Source organism: Peromyscus californicus, unplaced genomic scaffold (genome assembly GCF_007827085.1).
Source record: "Peromyscus californicus insignis strain IS unplaced genomic scaffold, ASM782708v3 Scaffold_12__1_contigs__length_115047231, whole genome shotgun sequence".
In the NCBI taxonomy this organism is placed as follows: Eukaryota; Metazoa; Chordata; class Mammalia; order Rodentia; family Cricetidae; genus Peromyscus; species Peromyscus californicus.
The window spans coordinates 79,569,356-79,590,045 of record NW_026294413.1 but is presented as its reverse complement, the minus strand read 5'-3'; the positions used below and the strand labels follow the sequence as shown (position 1 = coordinate 79,590,045).

The window sequence follows — 20,690 nt, the reverse complement described above, 5'->3', positions numbered from 1 at the left end:
GTTGGCTTGGAGTTTTTGTGGGAGCGGGTGTGTCTCTGACTCTCTTGTCTGCTCTTGGGACTCTTTTCCTCCTATTGGGTGGCCTTGCCCAGCCTCCACAGGGGGCTTTTGCCTTGTCTTGTGGTATCTTGTTGTGTCCTGTTTGGCTGTCGTCTCTTGGAGGCTGCTCTTTTCTGAAGAGGAAATGGAGAGGGAGTGGATCTGGGGGAGAGAAGAGGTGGGGGAAAGGACATGGATGGGAGGAGTGGAGGGAGGGGAAACTGTGGTAGGGATGTATTATATGAGAGAAGAATCTATTTTCAATAAAAAAAACACCTGTCTTTACAATGATTGCATAATACATTTTCATTGTTAAATTTTTAGGGGTTACTTTCCCCTAGAAAACATGACAAAATCAACTGTGGTTTGAACCATAACAAGGTTTTATTGTGAATTTTAAACTTGCCTTATTCTTCCAATTATAATTGATAAGTGAATAGTAATTAGACAAATACAATCTCTTGTACATAAATGAATTATTTTACTTGAAGTAATTTAGAATTATGTGTCAAAGATGAAAATCTTTCTGATGACAAGGATTATGACATCAAAACCAAGTACAGCTCCTCCTAGTACTTTAAATAACAGGGAGACAGGGATTTTCCGTGGTGATTTTATGTGTTCTACAAGTGAGGAGTGTAATGAGGTTCTTCAGGTCTCTACTCTAGATGCTGAAATGACCCCCTCGGGTGGCCCCATTTACCTATGACTTGTTTTTGTTCAATTCCTTCTTTTCAGACCAAATGTTTGTTCAGCATATTCAGGGACACTGGGCATCATCTGGCTCACAATAATAAAGCAGGGGGTCTTAACTCCCCACTGTCCAAACCTGTTTCCAAGAATCTGAAAGAAGAGAAACCAGTGAAAGACAAGGAACTAGATGGACGGACTCGACCTGGGGATTTGGTAGGTTCTCGAGACCTTGTGTAGATGCTTGGATTCATTTTTCATTTGGTGACTTGTATTGATGGATTTTGCATTTTAATGTCCCTACTACTATGAGGCCATGAAAGATTCCAAGCTTTGGTGTTTCTTTTTGTTTCAGCAAGCACCTAGCATAAAATCCCAGAGCTCAGACACTCCTTTGGATGGCGAAGCCCCTCTGAGCCACAACCTAGAAGGACAGGTAACTATACTCAACATTTTAAAAATGAAATATCAACTTCACCAGACCTTCACTGAGCAAGACAGCTTTAGTGGGAAATGCTGGAGGTGGGACATGAGTCACCTCGAGTGACTAGTCTATGACCTTGGGCAAGTTTGTTCACTGAGACCTTGAAGTGAGCTGGTACCAGATTGTGTGTAAGGTCCTTTCCAAAGTAAACTCTTATCTCTCATTAAGTCTACACTAAGCACCAGGAGGGATGCAACCTTTGTCCATCTGCCCTCAAGACACCCTGCTCTCTGTCCAGGCTGCTGGCGCCTTTCTAAGCATAACCCAGAACTTTGGTGGCTGCTGTAGTACAAACACTAGTAGAAGTTCTTGCTAGGCTGAGGATTGACGGTTAGGATGGGATGGCCCCGGGGAATCGTCACAGAAAAGGTGAACCCAAACACAGTGGAAAGACGACCCTTTGCCCAGTGAAGATAGAGACACATTCTGCAGTCAGAGGACAGCTTGAGTCAAGACACAGAGAAAAATTCTATCAACCAATTCAGAGTATGATGATATAGGGGGATGGAAAGAGAGGTTCTAGATCAGTAGTTCTCAACCTGTGGTTCTCGACCCCCAACGACCATCAGAAAGCACACATTATGATTCATAACAGTAACAAATTACAGTTATGAAGTAGCAACAAAAATAACTATGGTTGGGGGTCAGCACGACATGAAGAACTGTATTCAAGGGTCTCAGTGTTATTCTCAGTTGAGAACCACTGTAGAGAGAAGGGAGGGAAAGAGAGTCTGGGGAACCTGAAAGGCTTGCTGTGGTGCTTAAGCTTCATTCTGCTAGAGACTCTTGAGCTCCATCTTCCCCTTTCTGAGCTGAACATTGGATACAGGACCTATTGAGTGCTCGGGAAGCCCTCTACATTCCCTGTGCCAAAGGTTTTGACTCATAGAATTACGATCATGGTGAATTAAAAATTGTGTTGCAGCCGGGCGGTGGTGGCGCACGCCTTTAATCCCAGCACTCGGGAGGCAGAGCCAGGCGGATCTCTGTGAGTTTGAGGCCAGCCTGGGCTACCAAGTGAGTTCCAGGAAAAGGCGCAAAACTACACAGAGAAACCCTGTCTCGAAAAACCAAAAAAAAAAAAAAAAAAAAAAAATTGTGTTGCAAGCCAGACTACGACTACTACTGCTACTTCTTCCTCCTCCTTCTTTTTTCTGGTTTTTCTAGACAGGGTTTCTCTGTGTAGCCCTGGCTGTCCTGGAACTCGCTCTGTAGACCAGGCTGGCCTTGAACTCACAGAGATTTACCTGCCTCTGCCTCCTGAGTGCTGCGATTAAAGGCATGAGCAGACTTCTTGTCCAGCTTTCATAGAGAAGGTGGGGAGGGACCGCAGGTCTTTCTGACAGTGCACTTGATGACAGTTTGATTTCAGGAAGGGGTTGAAGGAAGGAAGTCAGTGGCCTGCAAAGGTGTTGGGTTTGGAGAGTTTGTGGGGACAGGGAGGATGGATGAAGAAAAGTCAGAGACAATTCAGGTTTGAGGTGTTGCTTTGTGGAAGGTTGACATGTTAAGAGAAATCTCAAAAAGAAACATTGATACAGCAGAGAGCTGTATTTAGGATGCTGGTAAAAAAAAGTCTGGGTAGACATGTTCAGCAGTCAAAGCTGGTGGATGGTAAGAAGTCTGTGTGTGAAGATAGGAGGATTTGAAGACGAAACTTGTACCTGAGAGGGCTGCTGGAGGAAAGAGTGACGTGCTTTAGAATAGTTCCAAGACAAGTGTGAATGAGTTCACCAGGCGTGGTGGTGCATGTAACACTAGAGATGCAGGAGAATTTCTTTGAGTTCTGGGCCCTGGTCCACACAGAGAGTGCCAGGCCAACCAGTGCTGAACACGATGAAACCTTGTCTCAAAAGAAAATAAGTAAAAATTTTAAAGAGTAAGTTCAACAGCATCCACTGGAGTGGAAATTCCCAAGAACAGACAAGAAAACACTTTCTTCCATGAGCTAACCGGTATTGCTATCTTCCTTTCAAATTATTATGCCATGTAAAGTATTTGACCCATAGAGATCACACTTCCTATGCCGTTTATGTTACTAAAAATGTTTCATTACTGTCTTTATGAGATTAACAAATAACAAAAAATGTCTTTGCAGCAATATTTAGAAGCGGGGACATACATTGTCTTGGAGATCCAGCTGGAAAAAGCCTTGGTTCCAAAGCGGATGCCAGAGGAGCTGGCTAGAAGGTGTGGGACACTTACTCCATTTGGCACAGTTTAGGAATGAAGAAGTCACTCAGTTCGTCCCAACAAATGTATTTCCCTTGTCCTAAGCAACAGTGTTTTTGTGGTTTGTTTGTTTGTTTTTTGTTTTTTTAACAGATAGGGTTTATTCTATTATTGGTACTCATTGCAAGGTATCATTAAATTTTTTTTAGTTGACATGAGCAAGAAAGTATAAAACTCTTAGATTCCTACTGTTTTGTGACAGTATTTTCATACTTTGGTATCTGTCTGGGAGTCACTTTAAAGCCGTATACTACAAATCAGGCACATGCACCAACTATGCGTATATGTTAATTCTCAAAAACTGTTTTTATACTGTATCATCGGGCTTGTTTGTGTGTTATTATATTATATATATTATATATGAAATATGTTAAAATTTCTTGTTGTTTTTGTTTTTGTTTTGAGACAGGGTTTCTCTATGTAGCCCTGGCTGCCCTGGAACTCGATCTGTAGGCCAGGCTGGCCTTGAACTCACAGAGATCTGACTGCCTCTGCATCCTGAGTGCTGGGGTGAATGGTGTGGGCCACCACCTTTAATATGTTACGATTTCATCAGCATTTTATATCTGTATTTATCTTTTTTCTTAGTAAGTCTTGCAAAAGGTTTGCCAGTTTTTCTCTTTTCAGCCTTTTATTATTTCATATGTATGAATATTTTGTCTGTATGCACGTATGTACAGTGTGTGTGTGTTGTTGTTGTTGCTTTGTTTTGTTTTTAGACAGAATCTTGATATATAGGCCAGGACTTGCTATGTAAACCAGGTTGGCCTTGAACCATCCACAGTTATGTCTTCTTCTGCCTTCTAAGTACTGAGATCAAAGTCATGCACCACAACTCTCGACTTTTACTTTTAGGGTTTTAGTTTGTGTGTGTGTGTGTGTGTGTGTGTGTGTGTGTGTGTGTGTGTGTGTGTGTGTGTGTGCACCGACTGTGAGCTGCCTGACATGGTGCTGGGAACTGAATTCAGATCCTCCACAAGGCCAGTATGTGCTCTTAACCACAGAGCTATCTTTCCAGCCCAAGTTTTTTGCTCTTTAACCTGAAACATTTTTTTTTATTATTTTTAATCTTGGTGGGTTTTCTCCATTGTTTTTCTCTTCCCAGTTTTTTTAAAATCCATTCTTCTAATCTTTTTAAAACCTTCCTTCTGCAAACACAAAGCTTGCTCTCTTTTTCTCTGTCCGGAAGGAGTACAGTAAGTTACTGCCGTGTGGCTTGCTTCCCTTTTGTTCTGTTCTAAGACTGAATTTTGTGTCCTGGATTGTGTAGCCAGGGCAGCCTCTGACTTCTGATCCTCCAGTCGCCACTCCTCAGTGGCAGGTGTGCACCACCAACCCTGGTGTTCTGCAGTGCTAGTGACCAAACCTAGGGCTTTTCGCATACTAGGCACATTCTGCCAGCTGTGCTGAGTCCCCAGCCCCTTTCCTCCTTTTTTTTTTTTTTTTTTTTGGTTTTTCGAGACAGGGTTTCTCTGTGTAGCTTTGCGCCTTTCCTGGAACTCACTTGGTAGTCCAGGCTGGCCTCGAACTCACAGAGATCCGCCTGGCTCTGCCTCCCGAGTGCTGGGATTAAAGGCGTGCGCCACCACCGCCTGGCCCCTTTCCTCCTTTTTAATGTACCCATTTAGGATCAGAAATTCTCCTCTGGGGAGTATTCACTGCAGCCCACACATTTGGAATGTTGTCTTCTTGTTTTCACTTGATTGTACAGGTATACACTTGGATGTTTGTGCTGTGTACTCCTGCATGCACACATGTGTTTTGGTGTACTCACCCATATGTGCATGTGTGCTGGATGAGTGTGTGTGTGTGTGTGTTTACACTGTATACATGTGTGCACATGTGTATTTGTACTCATGTGTATGGTGTGTGGGTGTGTATGTGTGTGTTTGTTCTGTACACTTCTGTGTGCACACGTGTGTGCATGTGCACTTGCCCCTGTGTGTGTGTGTGTAGACCAGAGGGCAGTGTCAGCTGTCCTCCTCAATCACTTTTACCTTATTTTTTAAACATTATGGCCTAATTATTCTGCCTGTGCTTTGCCCTTGCTTCTTCGGTTCAACCAAATTAATATCTTTTCTATTCCTCACACGTGAGGCTCATTTCTTTTTTTGTCATTGTTTGTTTTGTTTTTGAGGCAGGGTTTCATTATGTAGCCCTGGCTGTCCTGAACTCACTATGTGAGATCCACCTGCCATGTGCTTCCTGAGGGCTGGGATTAAAGGCACAAACTAAGCTTGAAGCTCATTTGCTACACTGGCTGCTTCTTTGCCTGAACCACCCCTATCCTGAATATCCCATGACTTTGCCTTTCCCTTACCTGGGTCTTTGCCCAGAGAGCATCACCTCAATGAGGCCTTTCCTGGTGAAGTGTGCTCCCCTGCTCCACCAGCCTGGGCCCTGCCACAGCTCTGCCCCCTTGCATCATCCCCACGGCACCTGCTTCTCCTGTGTCTATCTTAGTGGTTTTCTTTCCCTACCAGAAAGTAAGCCCCATGGAGGCAAGGCTCTTCGCATAGTTCAGCTCCACCCCCAGCCAGGAAAGGCCCTGATGGACAGAAGGAACTCACCATATATTCTGAATGAATTGATGTATCATGTCTGGAGCTGGAACTAGAAGGCTGACAGCCAAGTTAAAAGGAGCTCCTTTGCTACACAGTAGTCCATGTCTTTAAGTTTTCAATTATGTAGCTATATTGCCCATTAAGATAGAGTTAAAATTAGTGGTCATTAACAGTCCTCTACAATGACTTAGGTCCTATTAAAGAAAAGTTCCACAAGGGGCCGGAGCTAGGGCAGACTCGGATTTGTCCTCCGCAGCTTCTTCCTCTGCTTTGCTGTATTTTCTTTTTGTTCTTTCTTTGTTTTGGAAACAGGGGCCCACGAAGCCCAGACTGGCCTTGAACTTGCTATGTATCTGCAGCTGACCTTGAACTCCAGTCCTCCTGCTTCCATCTGCCAAGTGCTGGGTCGCAGGTCCGCATCCCCACGCCGGTCCTGGTAGAGTGAATAAGGTCTCCTGTAAAGGGAAGGTCGGCATCTTGGCGCTTGTTGCTTCGCAGTGAAGAGCTGTAGAAAAATGGGGCTGGACTCGCCTCGGTGGCTCAGAGCACTGGCTGCTCTTCCAGAGGACCTGAGTTTGGTTCCCACATGGCTCACGACTGCTCTCAACTCCAGTTCTAGGGGATCCAGTGCCCTCTTCTGTCCTCTTTAGATACTAGGCAAGCACACAGTGCACATTTATAATCGCAGGCAAAGCACTCATACATATAGAAGAAAAACAAGTAAATATTTATTTATTTATTTTGGTTTTTTTGAGGCAGGGTTTCTTTGTGTAGCACTGGCTGCCCTGGAACTCACTCTGTAGACTATCCTGGCCTCGAACTTACAGAGATGCCCCTGCCTCTGCATCCCAAGTACTGAGATTAAAGGCATGCACTACCACAGCCTGGCTCAAACAAGTAAATCATATATATATTTAAAAATCATATATATGTTTGTATGTATGTAAGTAAATCATATATATATGAATATATATGTTCTCTAAGAGCCTGATAGCATTATTGTAATTTAATATATTTTTCGGGGCTGGAGAGATGGCTCAGTGGTTAAGAGCACTGGCTGCTCTTCCAGAGGTCCTGAGTTCAATTCCCAGCAACCACATGGTGGCTCAGAACCATCTTTAATGACATCTGGTGCCCTCTTCTGGCATAAAGGCATACATGCAGATAGAACACTCATATACGTAAAATAAATAAGTAAATCTTAAAAAAAAAAAAAAACATAGAAACATGATTTTCATTCTAGGTGGAAAGAAACTTTTAATTTTCCAAATCTGTGTCCTTTCAGAAACACAGACAGATATAATACCCATTATTTTCCAACCCTTAGTGCAGAGGCCATTTAGTAATACTTAAAAAAAAAAGTGTGTGGATAAGGTCAGGGCTGAAATGAGCACCTTCTTCTATCCTGTTCTAGGGTTCAGATCTTGGGTTTTATTTATTTATTTATTTATTTGTTTGTTTGTTTGTTTATTTGTTTGCTTGTTTTGTTTTTTGAGACAGGGTTTCTCTGTGTAGCTTTGGTACCTGTCCTGGATCTCGCTCTGTAGACCAGGCTGGCCTCGAACTCACAGAGATCCTCCTGGCTCTGCCTCCGAGTGCATGTGCCACCACCACCAGGCCAGATGTAGGGTTTTGTATCAGAGAGCACAGCCATGCTCAAGTGCAGGAGGGAGACAGATCTTGGATCTCCTCCACACGGACTCCGGGGAAACAGGAAAGAGCATGGGCCTCAGATAACAAAGGTCTTCTTGTTTCTGTTGCCTTTTCCTGATACAGGGTCAAGGAAATGATACCTCCCAGGCCACCTCTCACCCGCCGGACAGGAGGAGCTCAGAAGGCAGGTGTCCATGCCAGGGCGAAGCTGTGGGCATTGGAAGGCAGCATGAGCTCTTAGTGTGGCTTCAGAGGAGGGGGAAAGCTCTTTGGCGCTTCCCAGGCTTTCGTTCAGTTCCACTGTGACCAGTGAGTCACATACAGTGGTAATCTGGCTCAGTGGAAAAGGACGGTTTTTATAGCTCACGTGGTTTGGGACTTGTAATCCACGGTCGGGGTATCTTTGAGGTCTGTTTACGACCATTCACTGTTTTCCCAGGCGGTGAGTGACTACCATGCCCAGATCAAGAGCATTTCCAAAGCCATTCTGGATGAGTACCACCGAATGTTTGGGAAGCAAGTGATCAGAATGGGGAGTGACATGGACAGCGAGACCTTGGAGGAGCACAAGTGCCAGCTCAATTATGAGCTTAACTGCTCTGGAAAGTACTTCGCCTTCAAAGAACAGCTCAAGGTGAAACATGCATTTCTGTAATTATTTGACTCGCCTGTGGAGCCCCTTCTGTACACACGGGTTCAGTAGTTTCTGCTAATTCTGCTCGGTTGAGTTCTCTGGGAGAGAATGTGAGAAAATGATGCAGTATTTATTCCAAATGAGAGCTAATCTTCACTTGAGGCTAGGCTGGACTTGCAATCAGGCATCACCCTCCACCAGCTGGCAGAAAGTATGTTCTTGACACTATAACTGAGTCTCCATGTCTTCCCTTTAAGTCTCCTTGTCTTCAGGATTAAGAGCTGAGAGCTGGTGCTGCACATCTGCAATCCCAGCTCTTAGGAGGTGAAGGATCAGGAGTTCAAGGCCAGCCTTGGCTACGTAACAAGTTTGAGGCCAGCCTGGGCTATGATGAGGCCTTGTCAAACAAACAAAAACAAAACCCTCAAAGCTTTTTAAAAAAAAACCTAAAAGTCTTTTAAGATAGCGTAATGAATAATGATGGCTAGTATTCATTTTTAAAGCATTTTTTAAGTTTTGGGAATAGGTTATTTTTTGAGCAACAAGAGATAATAATATTATCACATGGGGTTATTATTAGTATTAATACGATGAAGGTGTTTAGTATGTAACCTGACTTAGGGAGGAAGAAAAAAACAGTAGCTGCCAGGCCATACCAACACGCTGTGCTTATATATTGTTATTATAATAATATTATTATTCTCCCCCACTGTCTGTGGTGTGTGTGTTCTGAGATCCCCAGTAGGTGCTCAGCACTGTGGATAAGGAGCTAGGGAGAGGGCTCAGCAGTTAAGAACACTGGCCTCTCTTCCAGAGGACCTGTTTGGTTCCCAGCACCCACATGGAGGCTCATAGCCATCTGCAACACCAGTCTCAGGGAATCTGATGCCCTCTTCTGGCCTCTGTGGGCATCAGGCACACATGTGGTACATAGGCATATATGCAGGCAATACACCCATACACATAAGTAAGTAAATATTTTAAAACTGTGGATAATACTGAACCTTGTATATTTTTCCTATGTGTATGTGCCTATGATTTTTTTCACTTAAAGGAAGCATTTTATGGCTTCTTTTTGGTATATCCATACTGCTGGCATCACTCATTGCTGGTGCTTTGGCCTTTATTAAGTTCATAAGGGCTGCTGGGCCTTCGTACTATGGTACCTTGGCTGTCAATCTGATAACAACGTGTCTGCTGAGTCCTTAGGACATGGGTGCACTCTACAGCATGGAATGCTGAGCAAGGGTCACTTCATATCCAAGGAGCTGGATATAGTGTGAGACTTCTGCATCTACCCAGAACAGCACTCAACTTAAAGCTTATGAATTGTTTGTTTCTGGAATTTTCCACTTGTTTTCACATTGGAGATGAGCATGGGTAACTGAAACCAGGGATACAGAAAGACTGCTGTATTTGTATAATTTTGTTTTTAGACAGGGTCTGGCTGTATCACCGTGGCTGCTTCTAATTATGGCTCTCTCCTGGCTTTGCCACCCTAGTGCTGGCTTCGTAGGCCCGTGTCACCACACGCAGCTTTCTGTAGCATTTCAGACTTCTGCTTCTGTTTACTTTGTCCAGCTTCTCAATCACCGTCCAAAGTGTGGCGGCAATACTGGAACTGTGTATTAACTTAACAAATGAGGAAACCGAGGTACCAAGGTCAAACAGAGGAGGTTGTACAGTGACAGTGTTTCAACCAGAATTCCATTCTCTAGCTTCTCAGACCCGAGTTTTCTCCTTTCTCCCTCACAACAATCAGCTGCTGGGAAAGCCACAACTCTCAAACCTACTCCAAAGGTTTTTTCAGCTGCCCGACCCTTTCATGTGGTAGGAGCGCTGCCGGTCCACCATTAGTGATGCTGCAGAATCAAGAAAATCATTTCTTACAACCCAGGCTTGAGCACATGTCTTCAAAACTAGCACTTGGGAGACAGAGGCAGAAGATGTGAGTTCAACAGCACTGTGGGCTTACATAGTGTGTTCCGGGCCAGCCTGGGCTACATAGTGACACTCTGTCTTTAAATAAATAAATCCATTCAGGACATGTTGACTGGGGAGTCGTTAGTGAACTGAGAGCCCCATGGTTAACACAGGAGAAACTGACCATCACTTGATGTTCTGATGACCTGGTGGCTGATGCCCTAGAGATCTGGGTGTCAGCACACTGCTGGACCGCGTCGTCAGAAGGCATGTGTGTGTTTTGCAGCATGCGGTGGTAAAGATTGTGAGAGAGAAGTACTTGAAGACAACAGCATTCGAAAGCCAGGAGGAACTGCAGACTTTTATCAGTGAGCTTTATGTGTTCTTGGTAGATCAAATGCATGTGGCCCTAAACCAGGTAAGTGTTTACAGCCCAGAACCCACTGCCCTTAGAGAACAGCAGAGCTGCGTTTGAAACACTCCTCCCTTCTTAGAATATTTTCTTCCTTTATTCAACAAATGCTGATGACATAGTCTATTCTGTACAAGGTACTGACCACACATTTCAGTTTCCCAGAAAAATTCGTTCTCTAGGTTTCAAAAATGTCACACAGTACTGGAGAGGTGGCTCAGCAGTTAAGAATACCAGGTGCTCTTCTAGAAGACACAAGTTTGATTCCCAGCACCCACATGGTGGCTCACAGCTGTAACTCTAATTCCCAGACATCTAAACCCTCAGCTAGCCTGAGCCACAGATGTGCATGCACCAAAATAATCAGGCACCTATATAAAATAAAAAAAATTTAATGTGGCATAATTGTTAAATAAAAGCTATGGAAATTATGAAACAAAAAATTTATTTTGTTAATGTGTGCAAGTCTCAATTTTCTTCAGGATAATAAAAATAAGGGAAAACTGTGTCTGAGTATCTTAAAATTACATTTAAATTGTTTCTGTGAAGACGACAGTACCAATTAATTACACCTTTAAAATTTCTATTACATTTTTATTTACTTTGTGTGTGTATTGTGGTGTCGTGCACATGCCGAGGCCCCTCCTGCTGTCATGTGGGTCCCAGGGACCGAATTCAGGTCTTTAGGATTGGCAGTCACTTCGTTCACCACAGAGCTATCTTGTCAGCTCAAAACCTGCATTTCAGCGACTGATGCTCTTCTTTCTCCCCACGGGTCTGATGTGCCTGTATTTGGGCAGCGTGCTTCTCGACTGTTTTTGTGCATTCCTGCATGTAGTTAGTCGTTACTTGATGTGAACAGTGACAAAATGAAATCTTTCTGTGTGTGGAGTCTCCGGCCAGCTGTGCTGCTTCCTAGCCTGTCTAATTTTCTCTTCTTCACTGTTTTTCTTTCCCACCACCCGACCTCTCCTTTCACACACTTCGGCCTTCTTGGAATAGGTAAGACAGGAGAATACAGTCGTGTAGGATTAAAAGAGCAGTCCTGCTTAGACACAGACATGGGTGATATGTAGGATGTGTTGGGAAGATTCTTGACAGTTGACATGAGATGGGATTTGCTGTTGCCTTCCGTCGCCAGGGAACTTTGTCTAGGAGAGGAGAAACACAAAGGACGTAGGTGCTGTGATGGAGGCCCATCTACAAGGCAGGGCGGAGCTCTGTGACGCTGGGACCTTTCAGGGAAGGCGTCATAAAAGAGCTGGGGCTTGAGCTGGGCTCTCAGAGCTGCAGACATCTCCAGGTGGCTCCAGAACATTGAGTCACCAGGTCCGTTACAAGGTTTAGGAGCTCAAGAACACGGCATATACAGAAACTTCCCGGAGTTCAGGAGTGGAGGCTGAAGTTGTCTAGGGTTGGAAGAAGCAGGATTTGAAGCTGGAGATCCATTCCTGATGAGGGTTTGGAAGGTATGGGGTGGGGGGGGGCCTTGAATGCTACACAAAGAAAATTTACAAGGTCAGAGGAATGGCCCAGCACTGGCTGCTCTTCCAGAGGAGCTGGGTTCAATTCCAGCACCTACATGGTGGCTTACAACCACCTGTCATTCTAGTTCCAAAGGACCTGATGCCCTCTGCTGGCTTCCACACGCAGCATGCCCGTACATGCTGCACAGACATTAGCAGTCAAAACACTCATAGACATGAAATAATTTTTTAATTTAAAGTTTTTCCTTTTTTCCCATTATAGGAGCAATGAATTGAATTATTCATACTGGGATATAGTTTGCTCAGGTTAATATCATACAGAAAAGCACTTTCATAGCAGTTAGAGGCTGGGTTCAAGGTGACTTTAGTGATATTGTCTGGTAATTGCATAAGAGAAGAAGAGTTGCCGGGGTGGTGGTGGCGCACGCCTTTAATCCCAGCACTTGGGAGGCAGAGCCAGGTGGATCTCTGTGAGTTCGAGGCCAATCTGGTCTACTAAGTGAGTTCCAGGACAGGCTCCAAAGCTACAGAGAAACCCTATCTCAAAAAAAAAAAAAAAAAGATACCTATAGAAGATTTAAAAGAGAGAGAGAGAGAGAGAGAGAGAGAGAGAGAGAGAGAAGAAGAGGAGGAGGAGGAGGAGGAGGAGGAGGAGGAGGAGGAGGAGGAGGAGGAGGGTTAAGGATTCTTTTTTTTCTGGAACTCATTCTGTAGGCCAGATCTTTAACTCACAGAGATCCGCCTGCCTCTGCCTCCTGAGTACTGGGATTAAAGGCGTGTGCTACCACCACCCAGCAAGGATTCTTTTTTCCCCCCCCCTGGTTTTTCAAGAGTTTTCAAGAGTTTCTCTGAGTAGCCCTGGCTGCCCTGGAACTCACTCACTCTGTAGACCAGGCTGGCATTGAACTCACAAAGATCTGCCTGCCTCTGCTTCCCTGAGTGGTGGAATTAAAGGCATATGCTACCACTGCCCAGTAGGATTCTTTTTTATTTTATTTATTTATTTGTTTGTTTTTTGTTTTTTTGAGACAGGTTTTCTCTGTGTCATTTTGATGCCTGTCCTGGATCTCGCTCTGTAGCCCAGGCCGGCCTTGAACTCACAGAAATCTGCCTAGCTCTGCCTCCCAAGTGCTGGGATTAATGGCGTGTGACACCACCACCACCACCACCACCACCACCACCTGCCCAGGATTCTTTTTTAAAAAAAGATTTCTTTATTTTCATTTTTTATGTGTGTCTTGCCTGCATGTATTTATAGGCACCATGTGTGTGCAGTGCCCAAGGAGGCCAGAAGAGGGCAACAAGTCCCCTGAACCTGAGCTACAGACTGTTGTGGGCTGCAACCATGGGAAGTGAACCCAGGTCCTCTGCATGAACAGCCAGGAATCTTAACCTCCAAGCCATCTCTCCAGCCCTGAGTCAAATGTACATAAATTTAAGGTTCAGTGACTGAGCTGTTAGTGGGCAAGGAACAAGCATGAGTTGATTTGGGGGAGCAGTGGGCACTGGGTCTCGTCTTGAACAGTAGCACCAGTGAGTCTTAAGAGGAGAGCAGTCTGAGTTCTAGATGAAGTCTGAGGAGTCATATGGTCAGAGACAAGGCTGCCTGAAAAAACTGTGGGGAAGGACAAGGGACTGTGACAGTAGACTCCTAGGAAATACCAGAGAGCATGGATGAGTGGAAGAGGTAACAGTGGGGACAAGTAGAACTGTTAAGGAAGCAGGACAGTGTGGGGTTGCTGGAGCCAAGGAGAAAGGATTCGAAAATAAAACAGATCTATATTGTCTGATACCTAGAACTCAAGAAAAACAAACCTGAGGAATTTTCATTGTATTTGACGATAAAGAAGTTATTGTTAAACTTTACATGGGAATCTCACTTACACTGGGAAGATTCAACTAAAATTAACTGAGGAGTAAATACACAGATAGGAAATAATTCACATTCAAGAAGTTGGATGTTGGGGTTGGGGATTTAGCTCAGTGGTCGAGCGCTTGCCTAGCAAGCACAAGGCCCTGGGTTCGGTCCTCAGCCCTGAAATAAAAAAAAAAGAGAGAGAAGTTGGATGTTGAGGGACAAAGGAAAAGAGAATCTAGAAATTACAGGACTGCCCTCTTTAAGGTGAGCAGCTTCGCAGGTTTGCTAAATGAAATGAGCAGATGGGGAAAGTCCAGCACTTAAGAAGCTGAGTGAGGCTGGAGGATAGCCATGAGGTGGAGGCCAGCATGGGCTTCATAGTGAGTTCTAGGCTTACCTAGGCTACATTGTGCATTTCAGACTGTCACAGGCTATCACACGAGGACCTGTCTCAAAGAAACCAAACAAGAAAATTAGGTAAGTGGAGGAAAGTATTGTTAGGAAGTCCCAGATACGCAACTGTAAAAGAGAAGCTAGGTTTGAAATGGAAGAATTAGACATGAACAGGCGAACACTTTGGGTCACTCTTCTTTGAGATCAAAAGGACAGAGCCATAGATGAAAACAGCTTAGGTGGGGAGTTGAGAGTTGAGGGTTTAGGCTGGAGATTTAGCTCAGTGGTAAAGCATTTGCCTGGCATGTGCAAGGTCCTAGGTTCAATCTCCAATACCTTAAAAAAAATAAGGGCTGCTTATCTAATGGCTTTTCTTTTCTCTTCTTTCTTCCTTTTGACAAAGTTTCACATAATCTAGGCTATCCCTGAACTTGCCATGTAGCCAAGGATGGCCTTGAACTGGTCCTTCTGCCCCGCCTCTCAAGTGCCTACTGTGCTTAACCTAGCCTTTCTATCCCTTCTATGACATTGCTCCTTACTGAAACGATGGGACCTGGCCTGGTAGCTGCGAGCATGAAATCCCCATTACTCAGGAGGCTGAGCCAGAAGGATTGAAAGTTCAAGACTTAATGGTCTACAGAGTGCATTGAAGACAAGCATAGACCTTCACTCATACATGAGTGCACGTGTGCACACACACATGCACACACACACTATAGCCTCATTGATATGTTATGACTGGATCGCGTATCTAGTTTCTTCTCATAAACCTTTCCACGTATAATTGTTTCATTTTGTTTGTTTACCATCTCAACGACAAGTCCATGCCAGATGATACCCAAGGCACCCCCGCAACGATTCATATCAATAGCGAACAGCTTCGACTCTTCGCATTTGAGGCAGAAGTCAACGAGAACTTTGAAATGGCAGCAGTATATTATGAAGAGGTAGCTAAGCATCTCAGTGATGATTGTTATTATTTGTGAGTCTATGTAAAATGATATTTTTTTAATTAACATCAAACTTGACCAGTGAAAGTGTAGACACAGATTAGTAGGACAGAGAGGGAGACCAAAAATATGCCCATATGAATAAGATTATTTGATGTTTTGTTTTGGTTTTGTTATTTATCTTTTTTTTAAGACAGTGTCTCATTTATCCTAGGCTGACCTTAAACTCATTATACAGCCAAGGATGAACTTGAACTTCTCTTCTCCCTGCCTCTACCTCCCCAATGTTAGGATCACTGCAGCACCCACAGCACTCACAGTTAATATGGTACTGGAGCTCCAACACAGGACCTTGAGCATGCTAGGCAAAAATTCCACCAAATGCCCAGCCCAGGCTTTGGGATTTTGAGACAAGGTCTCTCTCTCTCTCTCTCTCTGTATGTATCTCAGGCTGGCCATGAGATCTGCCTATTTCAACCTCCTGAGTTCTACAATTAGAGGATTAAGCTATGTGCCCATCAGATCATTTAATTTTTTAAACTTGTTTTTATTTGGTGTATGAGTGTTTTGCCTGCAAGCAGGCATGTGTACCATGTGCGTGCCTGGTTCCTGCAGAGGCCAGAAGAGGGCATCAGATCCCCTAGAACTGGAGTTAACAAATGGTTGTGAGCCACCATATGGGTGGTGTGATTCAAACCTGGGTCCTCTCTCATTTGAACCAAGAGCTAACCGATTTGGCTGGTATAGCTGGTCAGCTTGCTCTGGGACCCAAGGTCTGTAGTCCCCTGTCTCTGTCTCCCACCCTGAGATTATAGACAGGCTACTACACCTACCTGGCTTCTACTCGAGTGTTGGGATCTGAATTCTGGTCCTCATCCTGCATGATGAGTGCCATCTCCCCAGCACCCGGGTCATTTGATTTTTGGTGAAGTTTACAATAAATCCAATGTGGAAATGAGCTGTTTCAACAGATAGTAGTTGGCAGTCCACATTCAAAATGAATGAACCTTGACCTGACTTCAAACATTTTGCAAAAATCAATGATAAATGGATAATTAATCTAAATGTAAAACATAGACCATTCAAAAGAAACATAGGAATAAATCTCTTTGACCAGGTCTTATGTAGAGAGTTTCTTGACAGGAGACCAAAGGACAGACAGAAGGTCACAGGGAAAAGTGGTATCTGCCATCCCAGTACCAGAAGGCAGAGACAGGAGGACTGCTGTAAATTGGAAGCCAGATTAGGAGAAACTATATGTGTGTGTGTGTGTGTGTGTGTGTGTGTATGAACATATATTTTTCAAACAACTTGTATCCAGAATTTAAGACTCTAAATGTAGCTAGGCGTAGAGGCACTCCTTTAATCCCAGGATTTGGGAGGCAGATGCAGGTGGATCTCTGTGAGTTCAAGGCCAGCCTGGTCTACATAGTGAGTTCCAGAGATATATAGTGAGACCCTGTCTCTAAAAACAAACAAACAAACAAAAGACTCAAAATGCAACATTTTTGTAAAAGTATTTAGTGTCTGTTTTAATTACTTTGGGTACACTTAAGAACGGAATTGCGGCCTACGTGGTGATTCTGTGTTTAATTTTGAAAGGGTTTCCACTGGGAGTCTGACAGAGATTGCCCTTCATCTGGAGATTGCTCTTGGCAGCATTGACATCTTAACCCTGCCTCCCCCATCCTAACCTGAACTCAGGCGTCCTTCCATTTATTCATGCTTTCTTTCATTCTTTAAACTGTGTTTGTTGTTTCCATTTACACGAGGCATCCTCTTCCTTGGATTTATAGATAACTGTGTATATTTGCCATCTTAAGATTATGGCAGTAATCACTATGATTAATGCAACATAAAGTGAGTCCTTAGTCCTTCAGTATTGGTTGAGTTTAGGAAAAAATCTCTTAAGGACTCAATTTTTAAGTCATGTCAATAATATTTTGACTATACACTCAAAGCTAGAACAGTACTTCTGCTGGGCATCTGGGTCCTGTGTAAGCAAAAGAAAAGTGATAATTTTGACTTTCATAACATATGGCAGTTATGGGACATTTACTGTGTTATATGCACAAAAAGTAGGGTGTAGTGTTGCCATAACCCTATCCCTCCTGATGCTTTGTGTACCTAGAGGTTGGTCCGTGAGCCCCAGAACCTGGACCACTGGCTGGATTACGGTGCCTTCTGCCTCCTCACGGAAGACATCACAAAAGCACAGGAGTGTTTCCGGAAAGCCCTTTCCCTGAATGAGAGTCATATTCACAGGTAGAGGGGAAACGGAGGTCAATGAACAGGAGCAGATAAGCTGCACCATGAGATTGTCTTTGTCCCGTTAAGTGACATAGGACCAGACTGCTAACTGTGTTAGTGGCTCTCTTCTCAGCTTGCTGCTGTGTGGTGTCCTGGCTGTCTTGTTGGAGAACTATGAGCAAGCAGAAATTTTCTTTGAGGATGCTACATGCTTGGAACCCACCAATGTTGTTGCCTGGACTTTACTGGGTATACTATTGCCCTGTGATGTGGATGTGGGCTTTCCTCCATCACAAGATTCTCTTTTTTCCTCTTTACTCTAGTGACTGAAGGGGTTTTTTGGGGGGAGGGAGGGGAGTTCGAGACAAGGTTTCTCTGTGTAGCCCTGGATATCCTGGAACTTGCTCTGTAAACCAGGCTGGTCTTGAACTCTCAGAGATCCATTTGCCTTCCAAGTGCTGGGATTAAAGGCGTGTGCCACCACTGTCCAGCTGGGATGTGGCTTTAAAACTCTGGCAAAACAAATACGGCAGGGAAAAATGAAATGTGCCCATTCTTCACCTAGGATGGTGGGAGGGAGGTTAGCCCTTTATCTCAGCTTCTTCATTTCCCCAGGGTTGTTCTATGAAATTCAGAATAATGATATTCGAATGGAAATGGCATTTCACGAGGCCTTCAAACAGCTTCAGGCACGAACCGTCCAAACAAAGCCAAAGAGCACTGGTACCCTGGAGAATGCTGACACCGTGGGCGGAGTGAAAAGAGAGCACAGTTTTGGCCCTTGGGGAGCCCTACATGATTCTGCCACAGTCATCAAACCAGAAGGCCTAACAGGTGGGAGTGGACTGTGGAGACGGGAGTGGCCATTGGAAACTTACTGGCCTACGCAATAGGACCCGGTACAAAGCAGGCACCAAGTCAGTGTTTGTTCAACAAAGTGTCAGTATTTCAGCAATATCAGGAAAGACACCATGCTTACTAATAACTCATCATCTGGGAACTGGTCAGAAGCATCTGTTGTTGCTGATTTCCATATCATATAGAATTTACTCCATCAGTGTCCCTTCAAAACGGGTGTAATTCTTAAATGTATTTATTTATCTGGCCCATTTCCCCTCCCCTGTTCTCTATTCCTGCATGATTTACAGATTTTTTAGATTTATTCATTTTATAAGTACATGTGTGCCTGCATCACATGTATGCAGGTATTCAGAGTTCAGAAGAGGGTGCCAGATGCCCTGGAACTGGAATTACAGCCCACTGGGAGCTGACAGATGTGGGCGCTGGGAACTAAACCTGGGTCTTCTGCAAGAGCAGCAAGTACCATCTCTCCAGCTGTTTTTCATGTATTTTAGGAAATAAATCACTGTGATATGTTTCTTGTATGTGTCTTTGCTTATGTGTTTCTTGCATACCTGCATTGTTATTCTGTGTACATATAAATTTGAAGGTGGCCTGAGGAAATTTCAATTGAAATTTCCCAAACTGCACACATTTAAGGTCAGTTTAGTAAGTATAGATGGAAACACCATACAATCAAGAGAATGGCATGTGCTTAGGCCCACCGTGATACCTTTCATCTGCCCCCGTTTCTAGATTACCACTGACCTGCTGTCCCTGTAGAGGAATTTGCATTGAAAACTTTTAAATTATATCTATTCATTTATTTACTTGGGTTGGGAGGCATATGTACCCTGACACTTGTGTGGTGGTCAGAGGCCAGCCTTGAGGAGTCAGTTCCATCCTTCTACTATGTGGCTTCCTGATATGGAACTCAGGCTTGGTGGCAGGCACCATTATATGCTGAGCCACATAACCAGCCCAAATTTGTTAGTTTTTAAGTTTTACAATTCTCGAAATATTCTAGAATGTTTTTTGGAACTTCTAGAGTTAATTGGTGTGTGCTTTTGGTCTGAGGCAATTGTAATTCTTTGGAGAATTAACCATGGTGCACTGCTTCTATTGCTGCCTGGGTTTGCTGCCACATTGCATCCCAGTGCAGAGAGAGTGCTGTATGCCCATCCCTTGCATCGTGCTTGCTTGCTTCCTTGTTGGGACTATTGAGCTAAAGCTACCGATGGCATTAGGTCCCAAGTTTTGCGTGGATAGACTTTCATTTCTCTCCTGTAAACACTTAGGAATTCACCAGCTGAGACCATGAGGTATTAAGCAATGTGGTTTTTATTTTCTAAATATTTGGGATTTTTCAAGATATGCTTGCTTGCTTTGTACTTACAGTGTTATTTCATTGTGGCTGGAGAATGAACCTTCTCCCAGCTGAGACCTTCAACACTGTTGAAACTTGCTTCATGGGCCGGCAGATAGTCTGTCTTGATAACTACCCTTGATGAATACAGTGTTCTGCAGATGTGGATGGGGTTTTGTTAGCCAGTCATGCTTCAGTTCTGTAGCTTTGAAGTTTAGGGATTTTTTTAAAGACAGGGTTTCACTTAGTAGCACAGGCTAGCCTTGAACTTGCCATGTATCATTCAACCAGCCTTGAATTTGCTGTAATTCAGCCTCTATCTCCCAAGTGCTGATTATAGGCACGGGCCACCACACCTTGCTGTAGTTTGTTTTAGAATATTTTCCTCAGTTAAACTTATAATTGTCTCATGTTTAGATCTTTAGGGAGTCCACTTTAAAATATTCTGCTAGGTGGGCATTCCATTTTATTTTTATTTTTTGTCCAGATAGGGATATAGTTTTCTCAGCATCTCTACTAAGCTCATTATTTCCCCCTTTGAGGTAAACTCTGAATTTGTCTATCGTATTTGTAGGTGTAAACATACAGATATGAAAGCATTGTATACGTGTCTTTGATGGCTATGGTTTTGATGTGTGCCTTGGTATCTGGAATACCAGGTTATTACATGTAATTGTTTTACTTAGCTATGTATGGACCTTTATTTGTCTGTATAGATTTTAAAATGAATTTATTAAGTGTTTTTTAAATGTAACTATAATTTTGCTTTCCTTTTGTTTTTCATTTCTTTCTTCTTTTTTTTTTCTTCAGTTTTTCAAGACAGGGTTTCTCTGTGTAACAGCTCTAGCTGTCCTGGAATTTGCTTTGTAAACCAGGCTGGCCTCGAACTCACAGAGATCTGTCTGCCTCTGCCTC

At 43.7% G+C, this 20,690-nt stretch overlaps 1 protein-coding gene across 4 annotated transcripts in view; it reads left to right on the top strand.

Annotated features, from left to right (window-relative positions):
* The window catches only part of Cfap70 (cilia and flagella associated protein 70), a 66,554-nt gene that overhangs the window by 32,479 nt on the left and 13,385 nt on the right, over window positions 1-20,690 (top strand). For all 4 annotated transcript variants that reach the window (XM_052733499.1, XM_052733501.1, XM_052733500.1 and 1 more), the window contains exons 11-20: window positions 778-945; window positions 1,085-1,165; window positions 3,312-3,403; window positions 7,786-7,846; window positions 8,102-8,296; window positions 10,506-10,637; window positions 15,191-15,316; window positions 17,451-17,584; window positions 17,703-17,818; window positions 18,185-18,403. In XM_052733499.1, coding sequence (XP_052589459.1) covers window positions 778-945; window positions 1,085-1,165; window positions 3,312-3,403; window positions 7,786-7,846; window positions 8,102-8,296; window positions 10,506-10,637; window positions 15,191-15,316; window positions 17,451-17,584; window positions 17,703-17,818; window positions 18,185-18,403 — 1,324 coding nt within the window. The remainder of the gene's footprint in view (window positions 1-777; window positions 946-1,084; window positions 1,166-3,311; window positions 3,404-7,785; window positions 7,847-8,101; window positions 8,297-10,505; window positions 10,638-15,190; window positions 15,317-17,450; window positions 17,585-17,702; window positions 17,819-18,184; window positions 18,404-20,690) is intronic.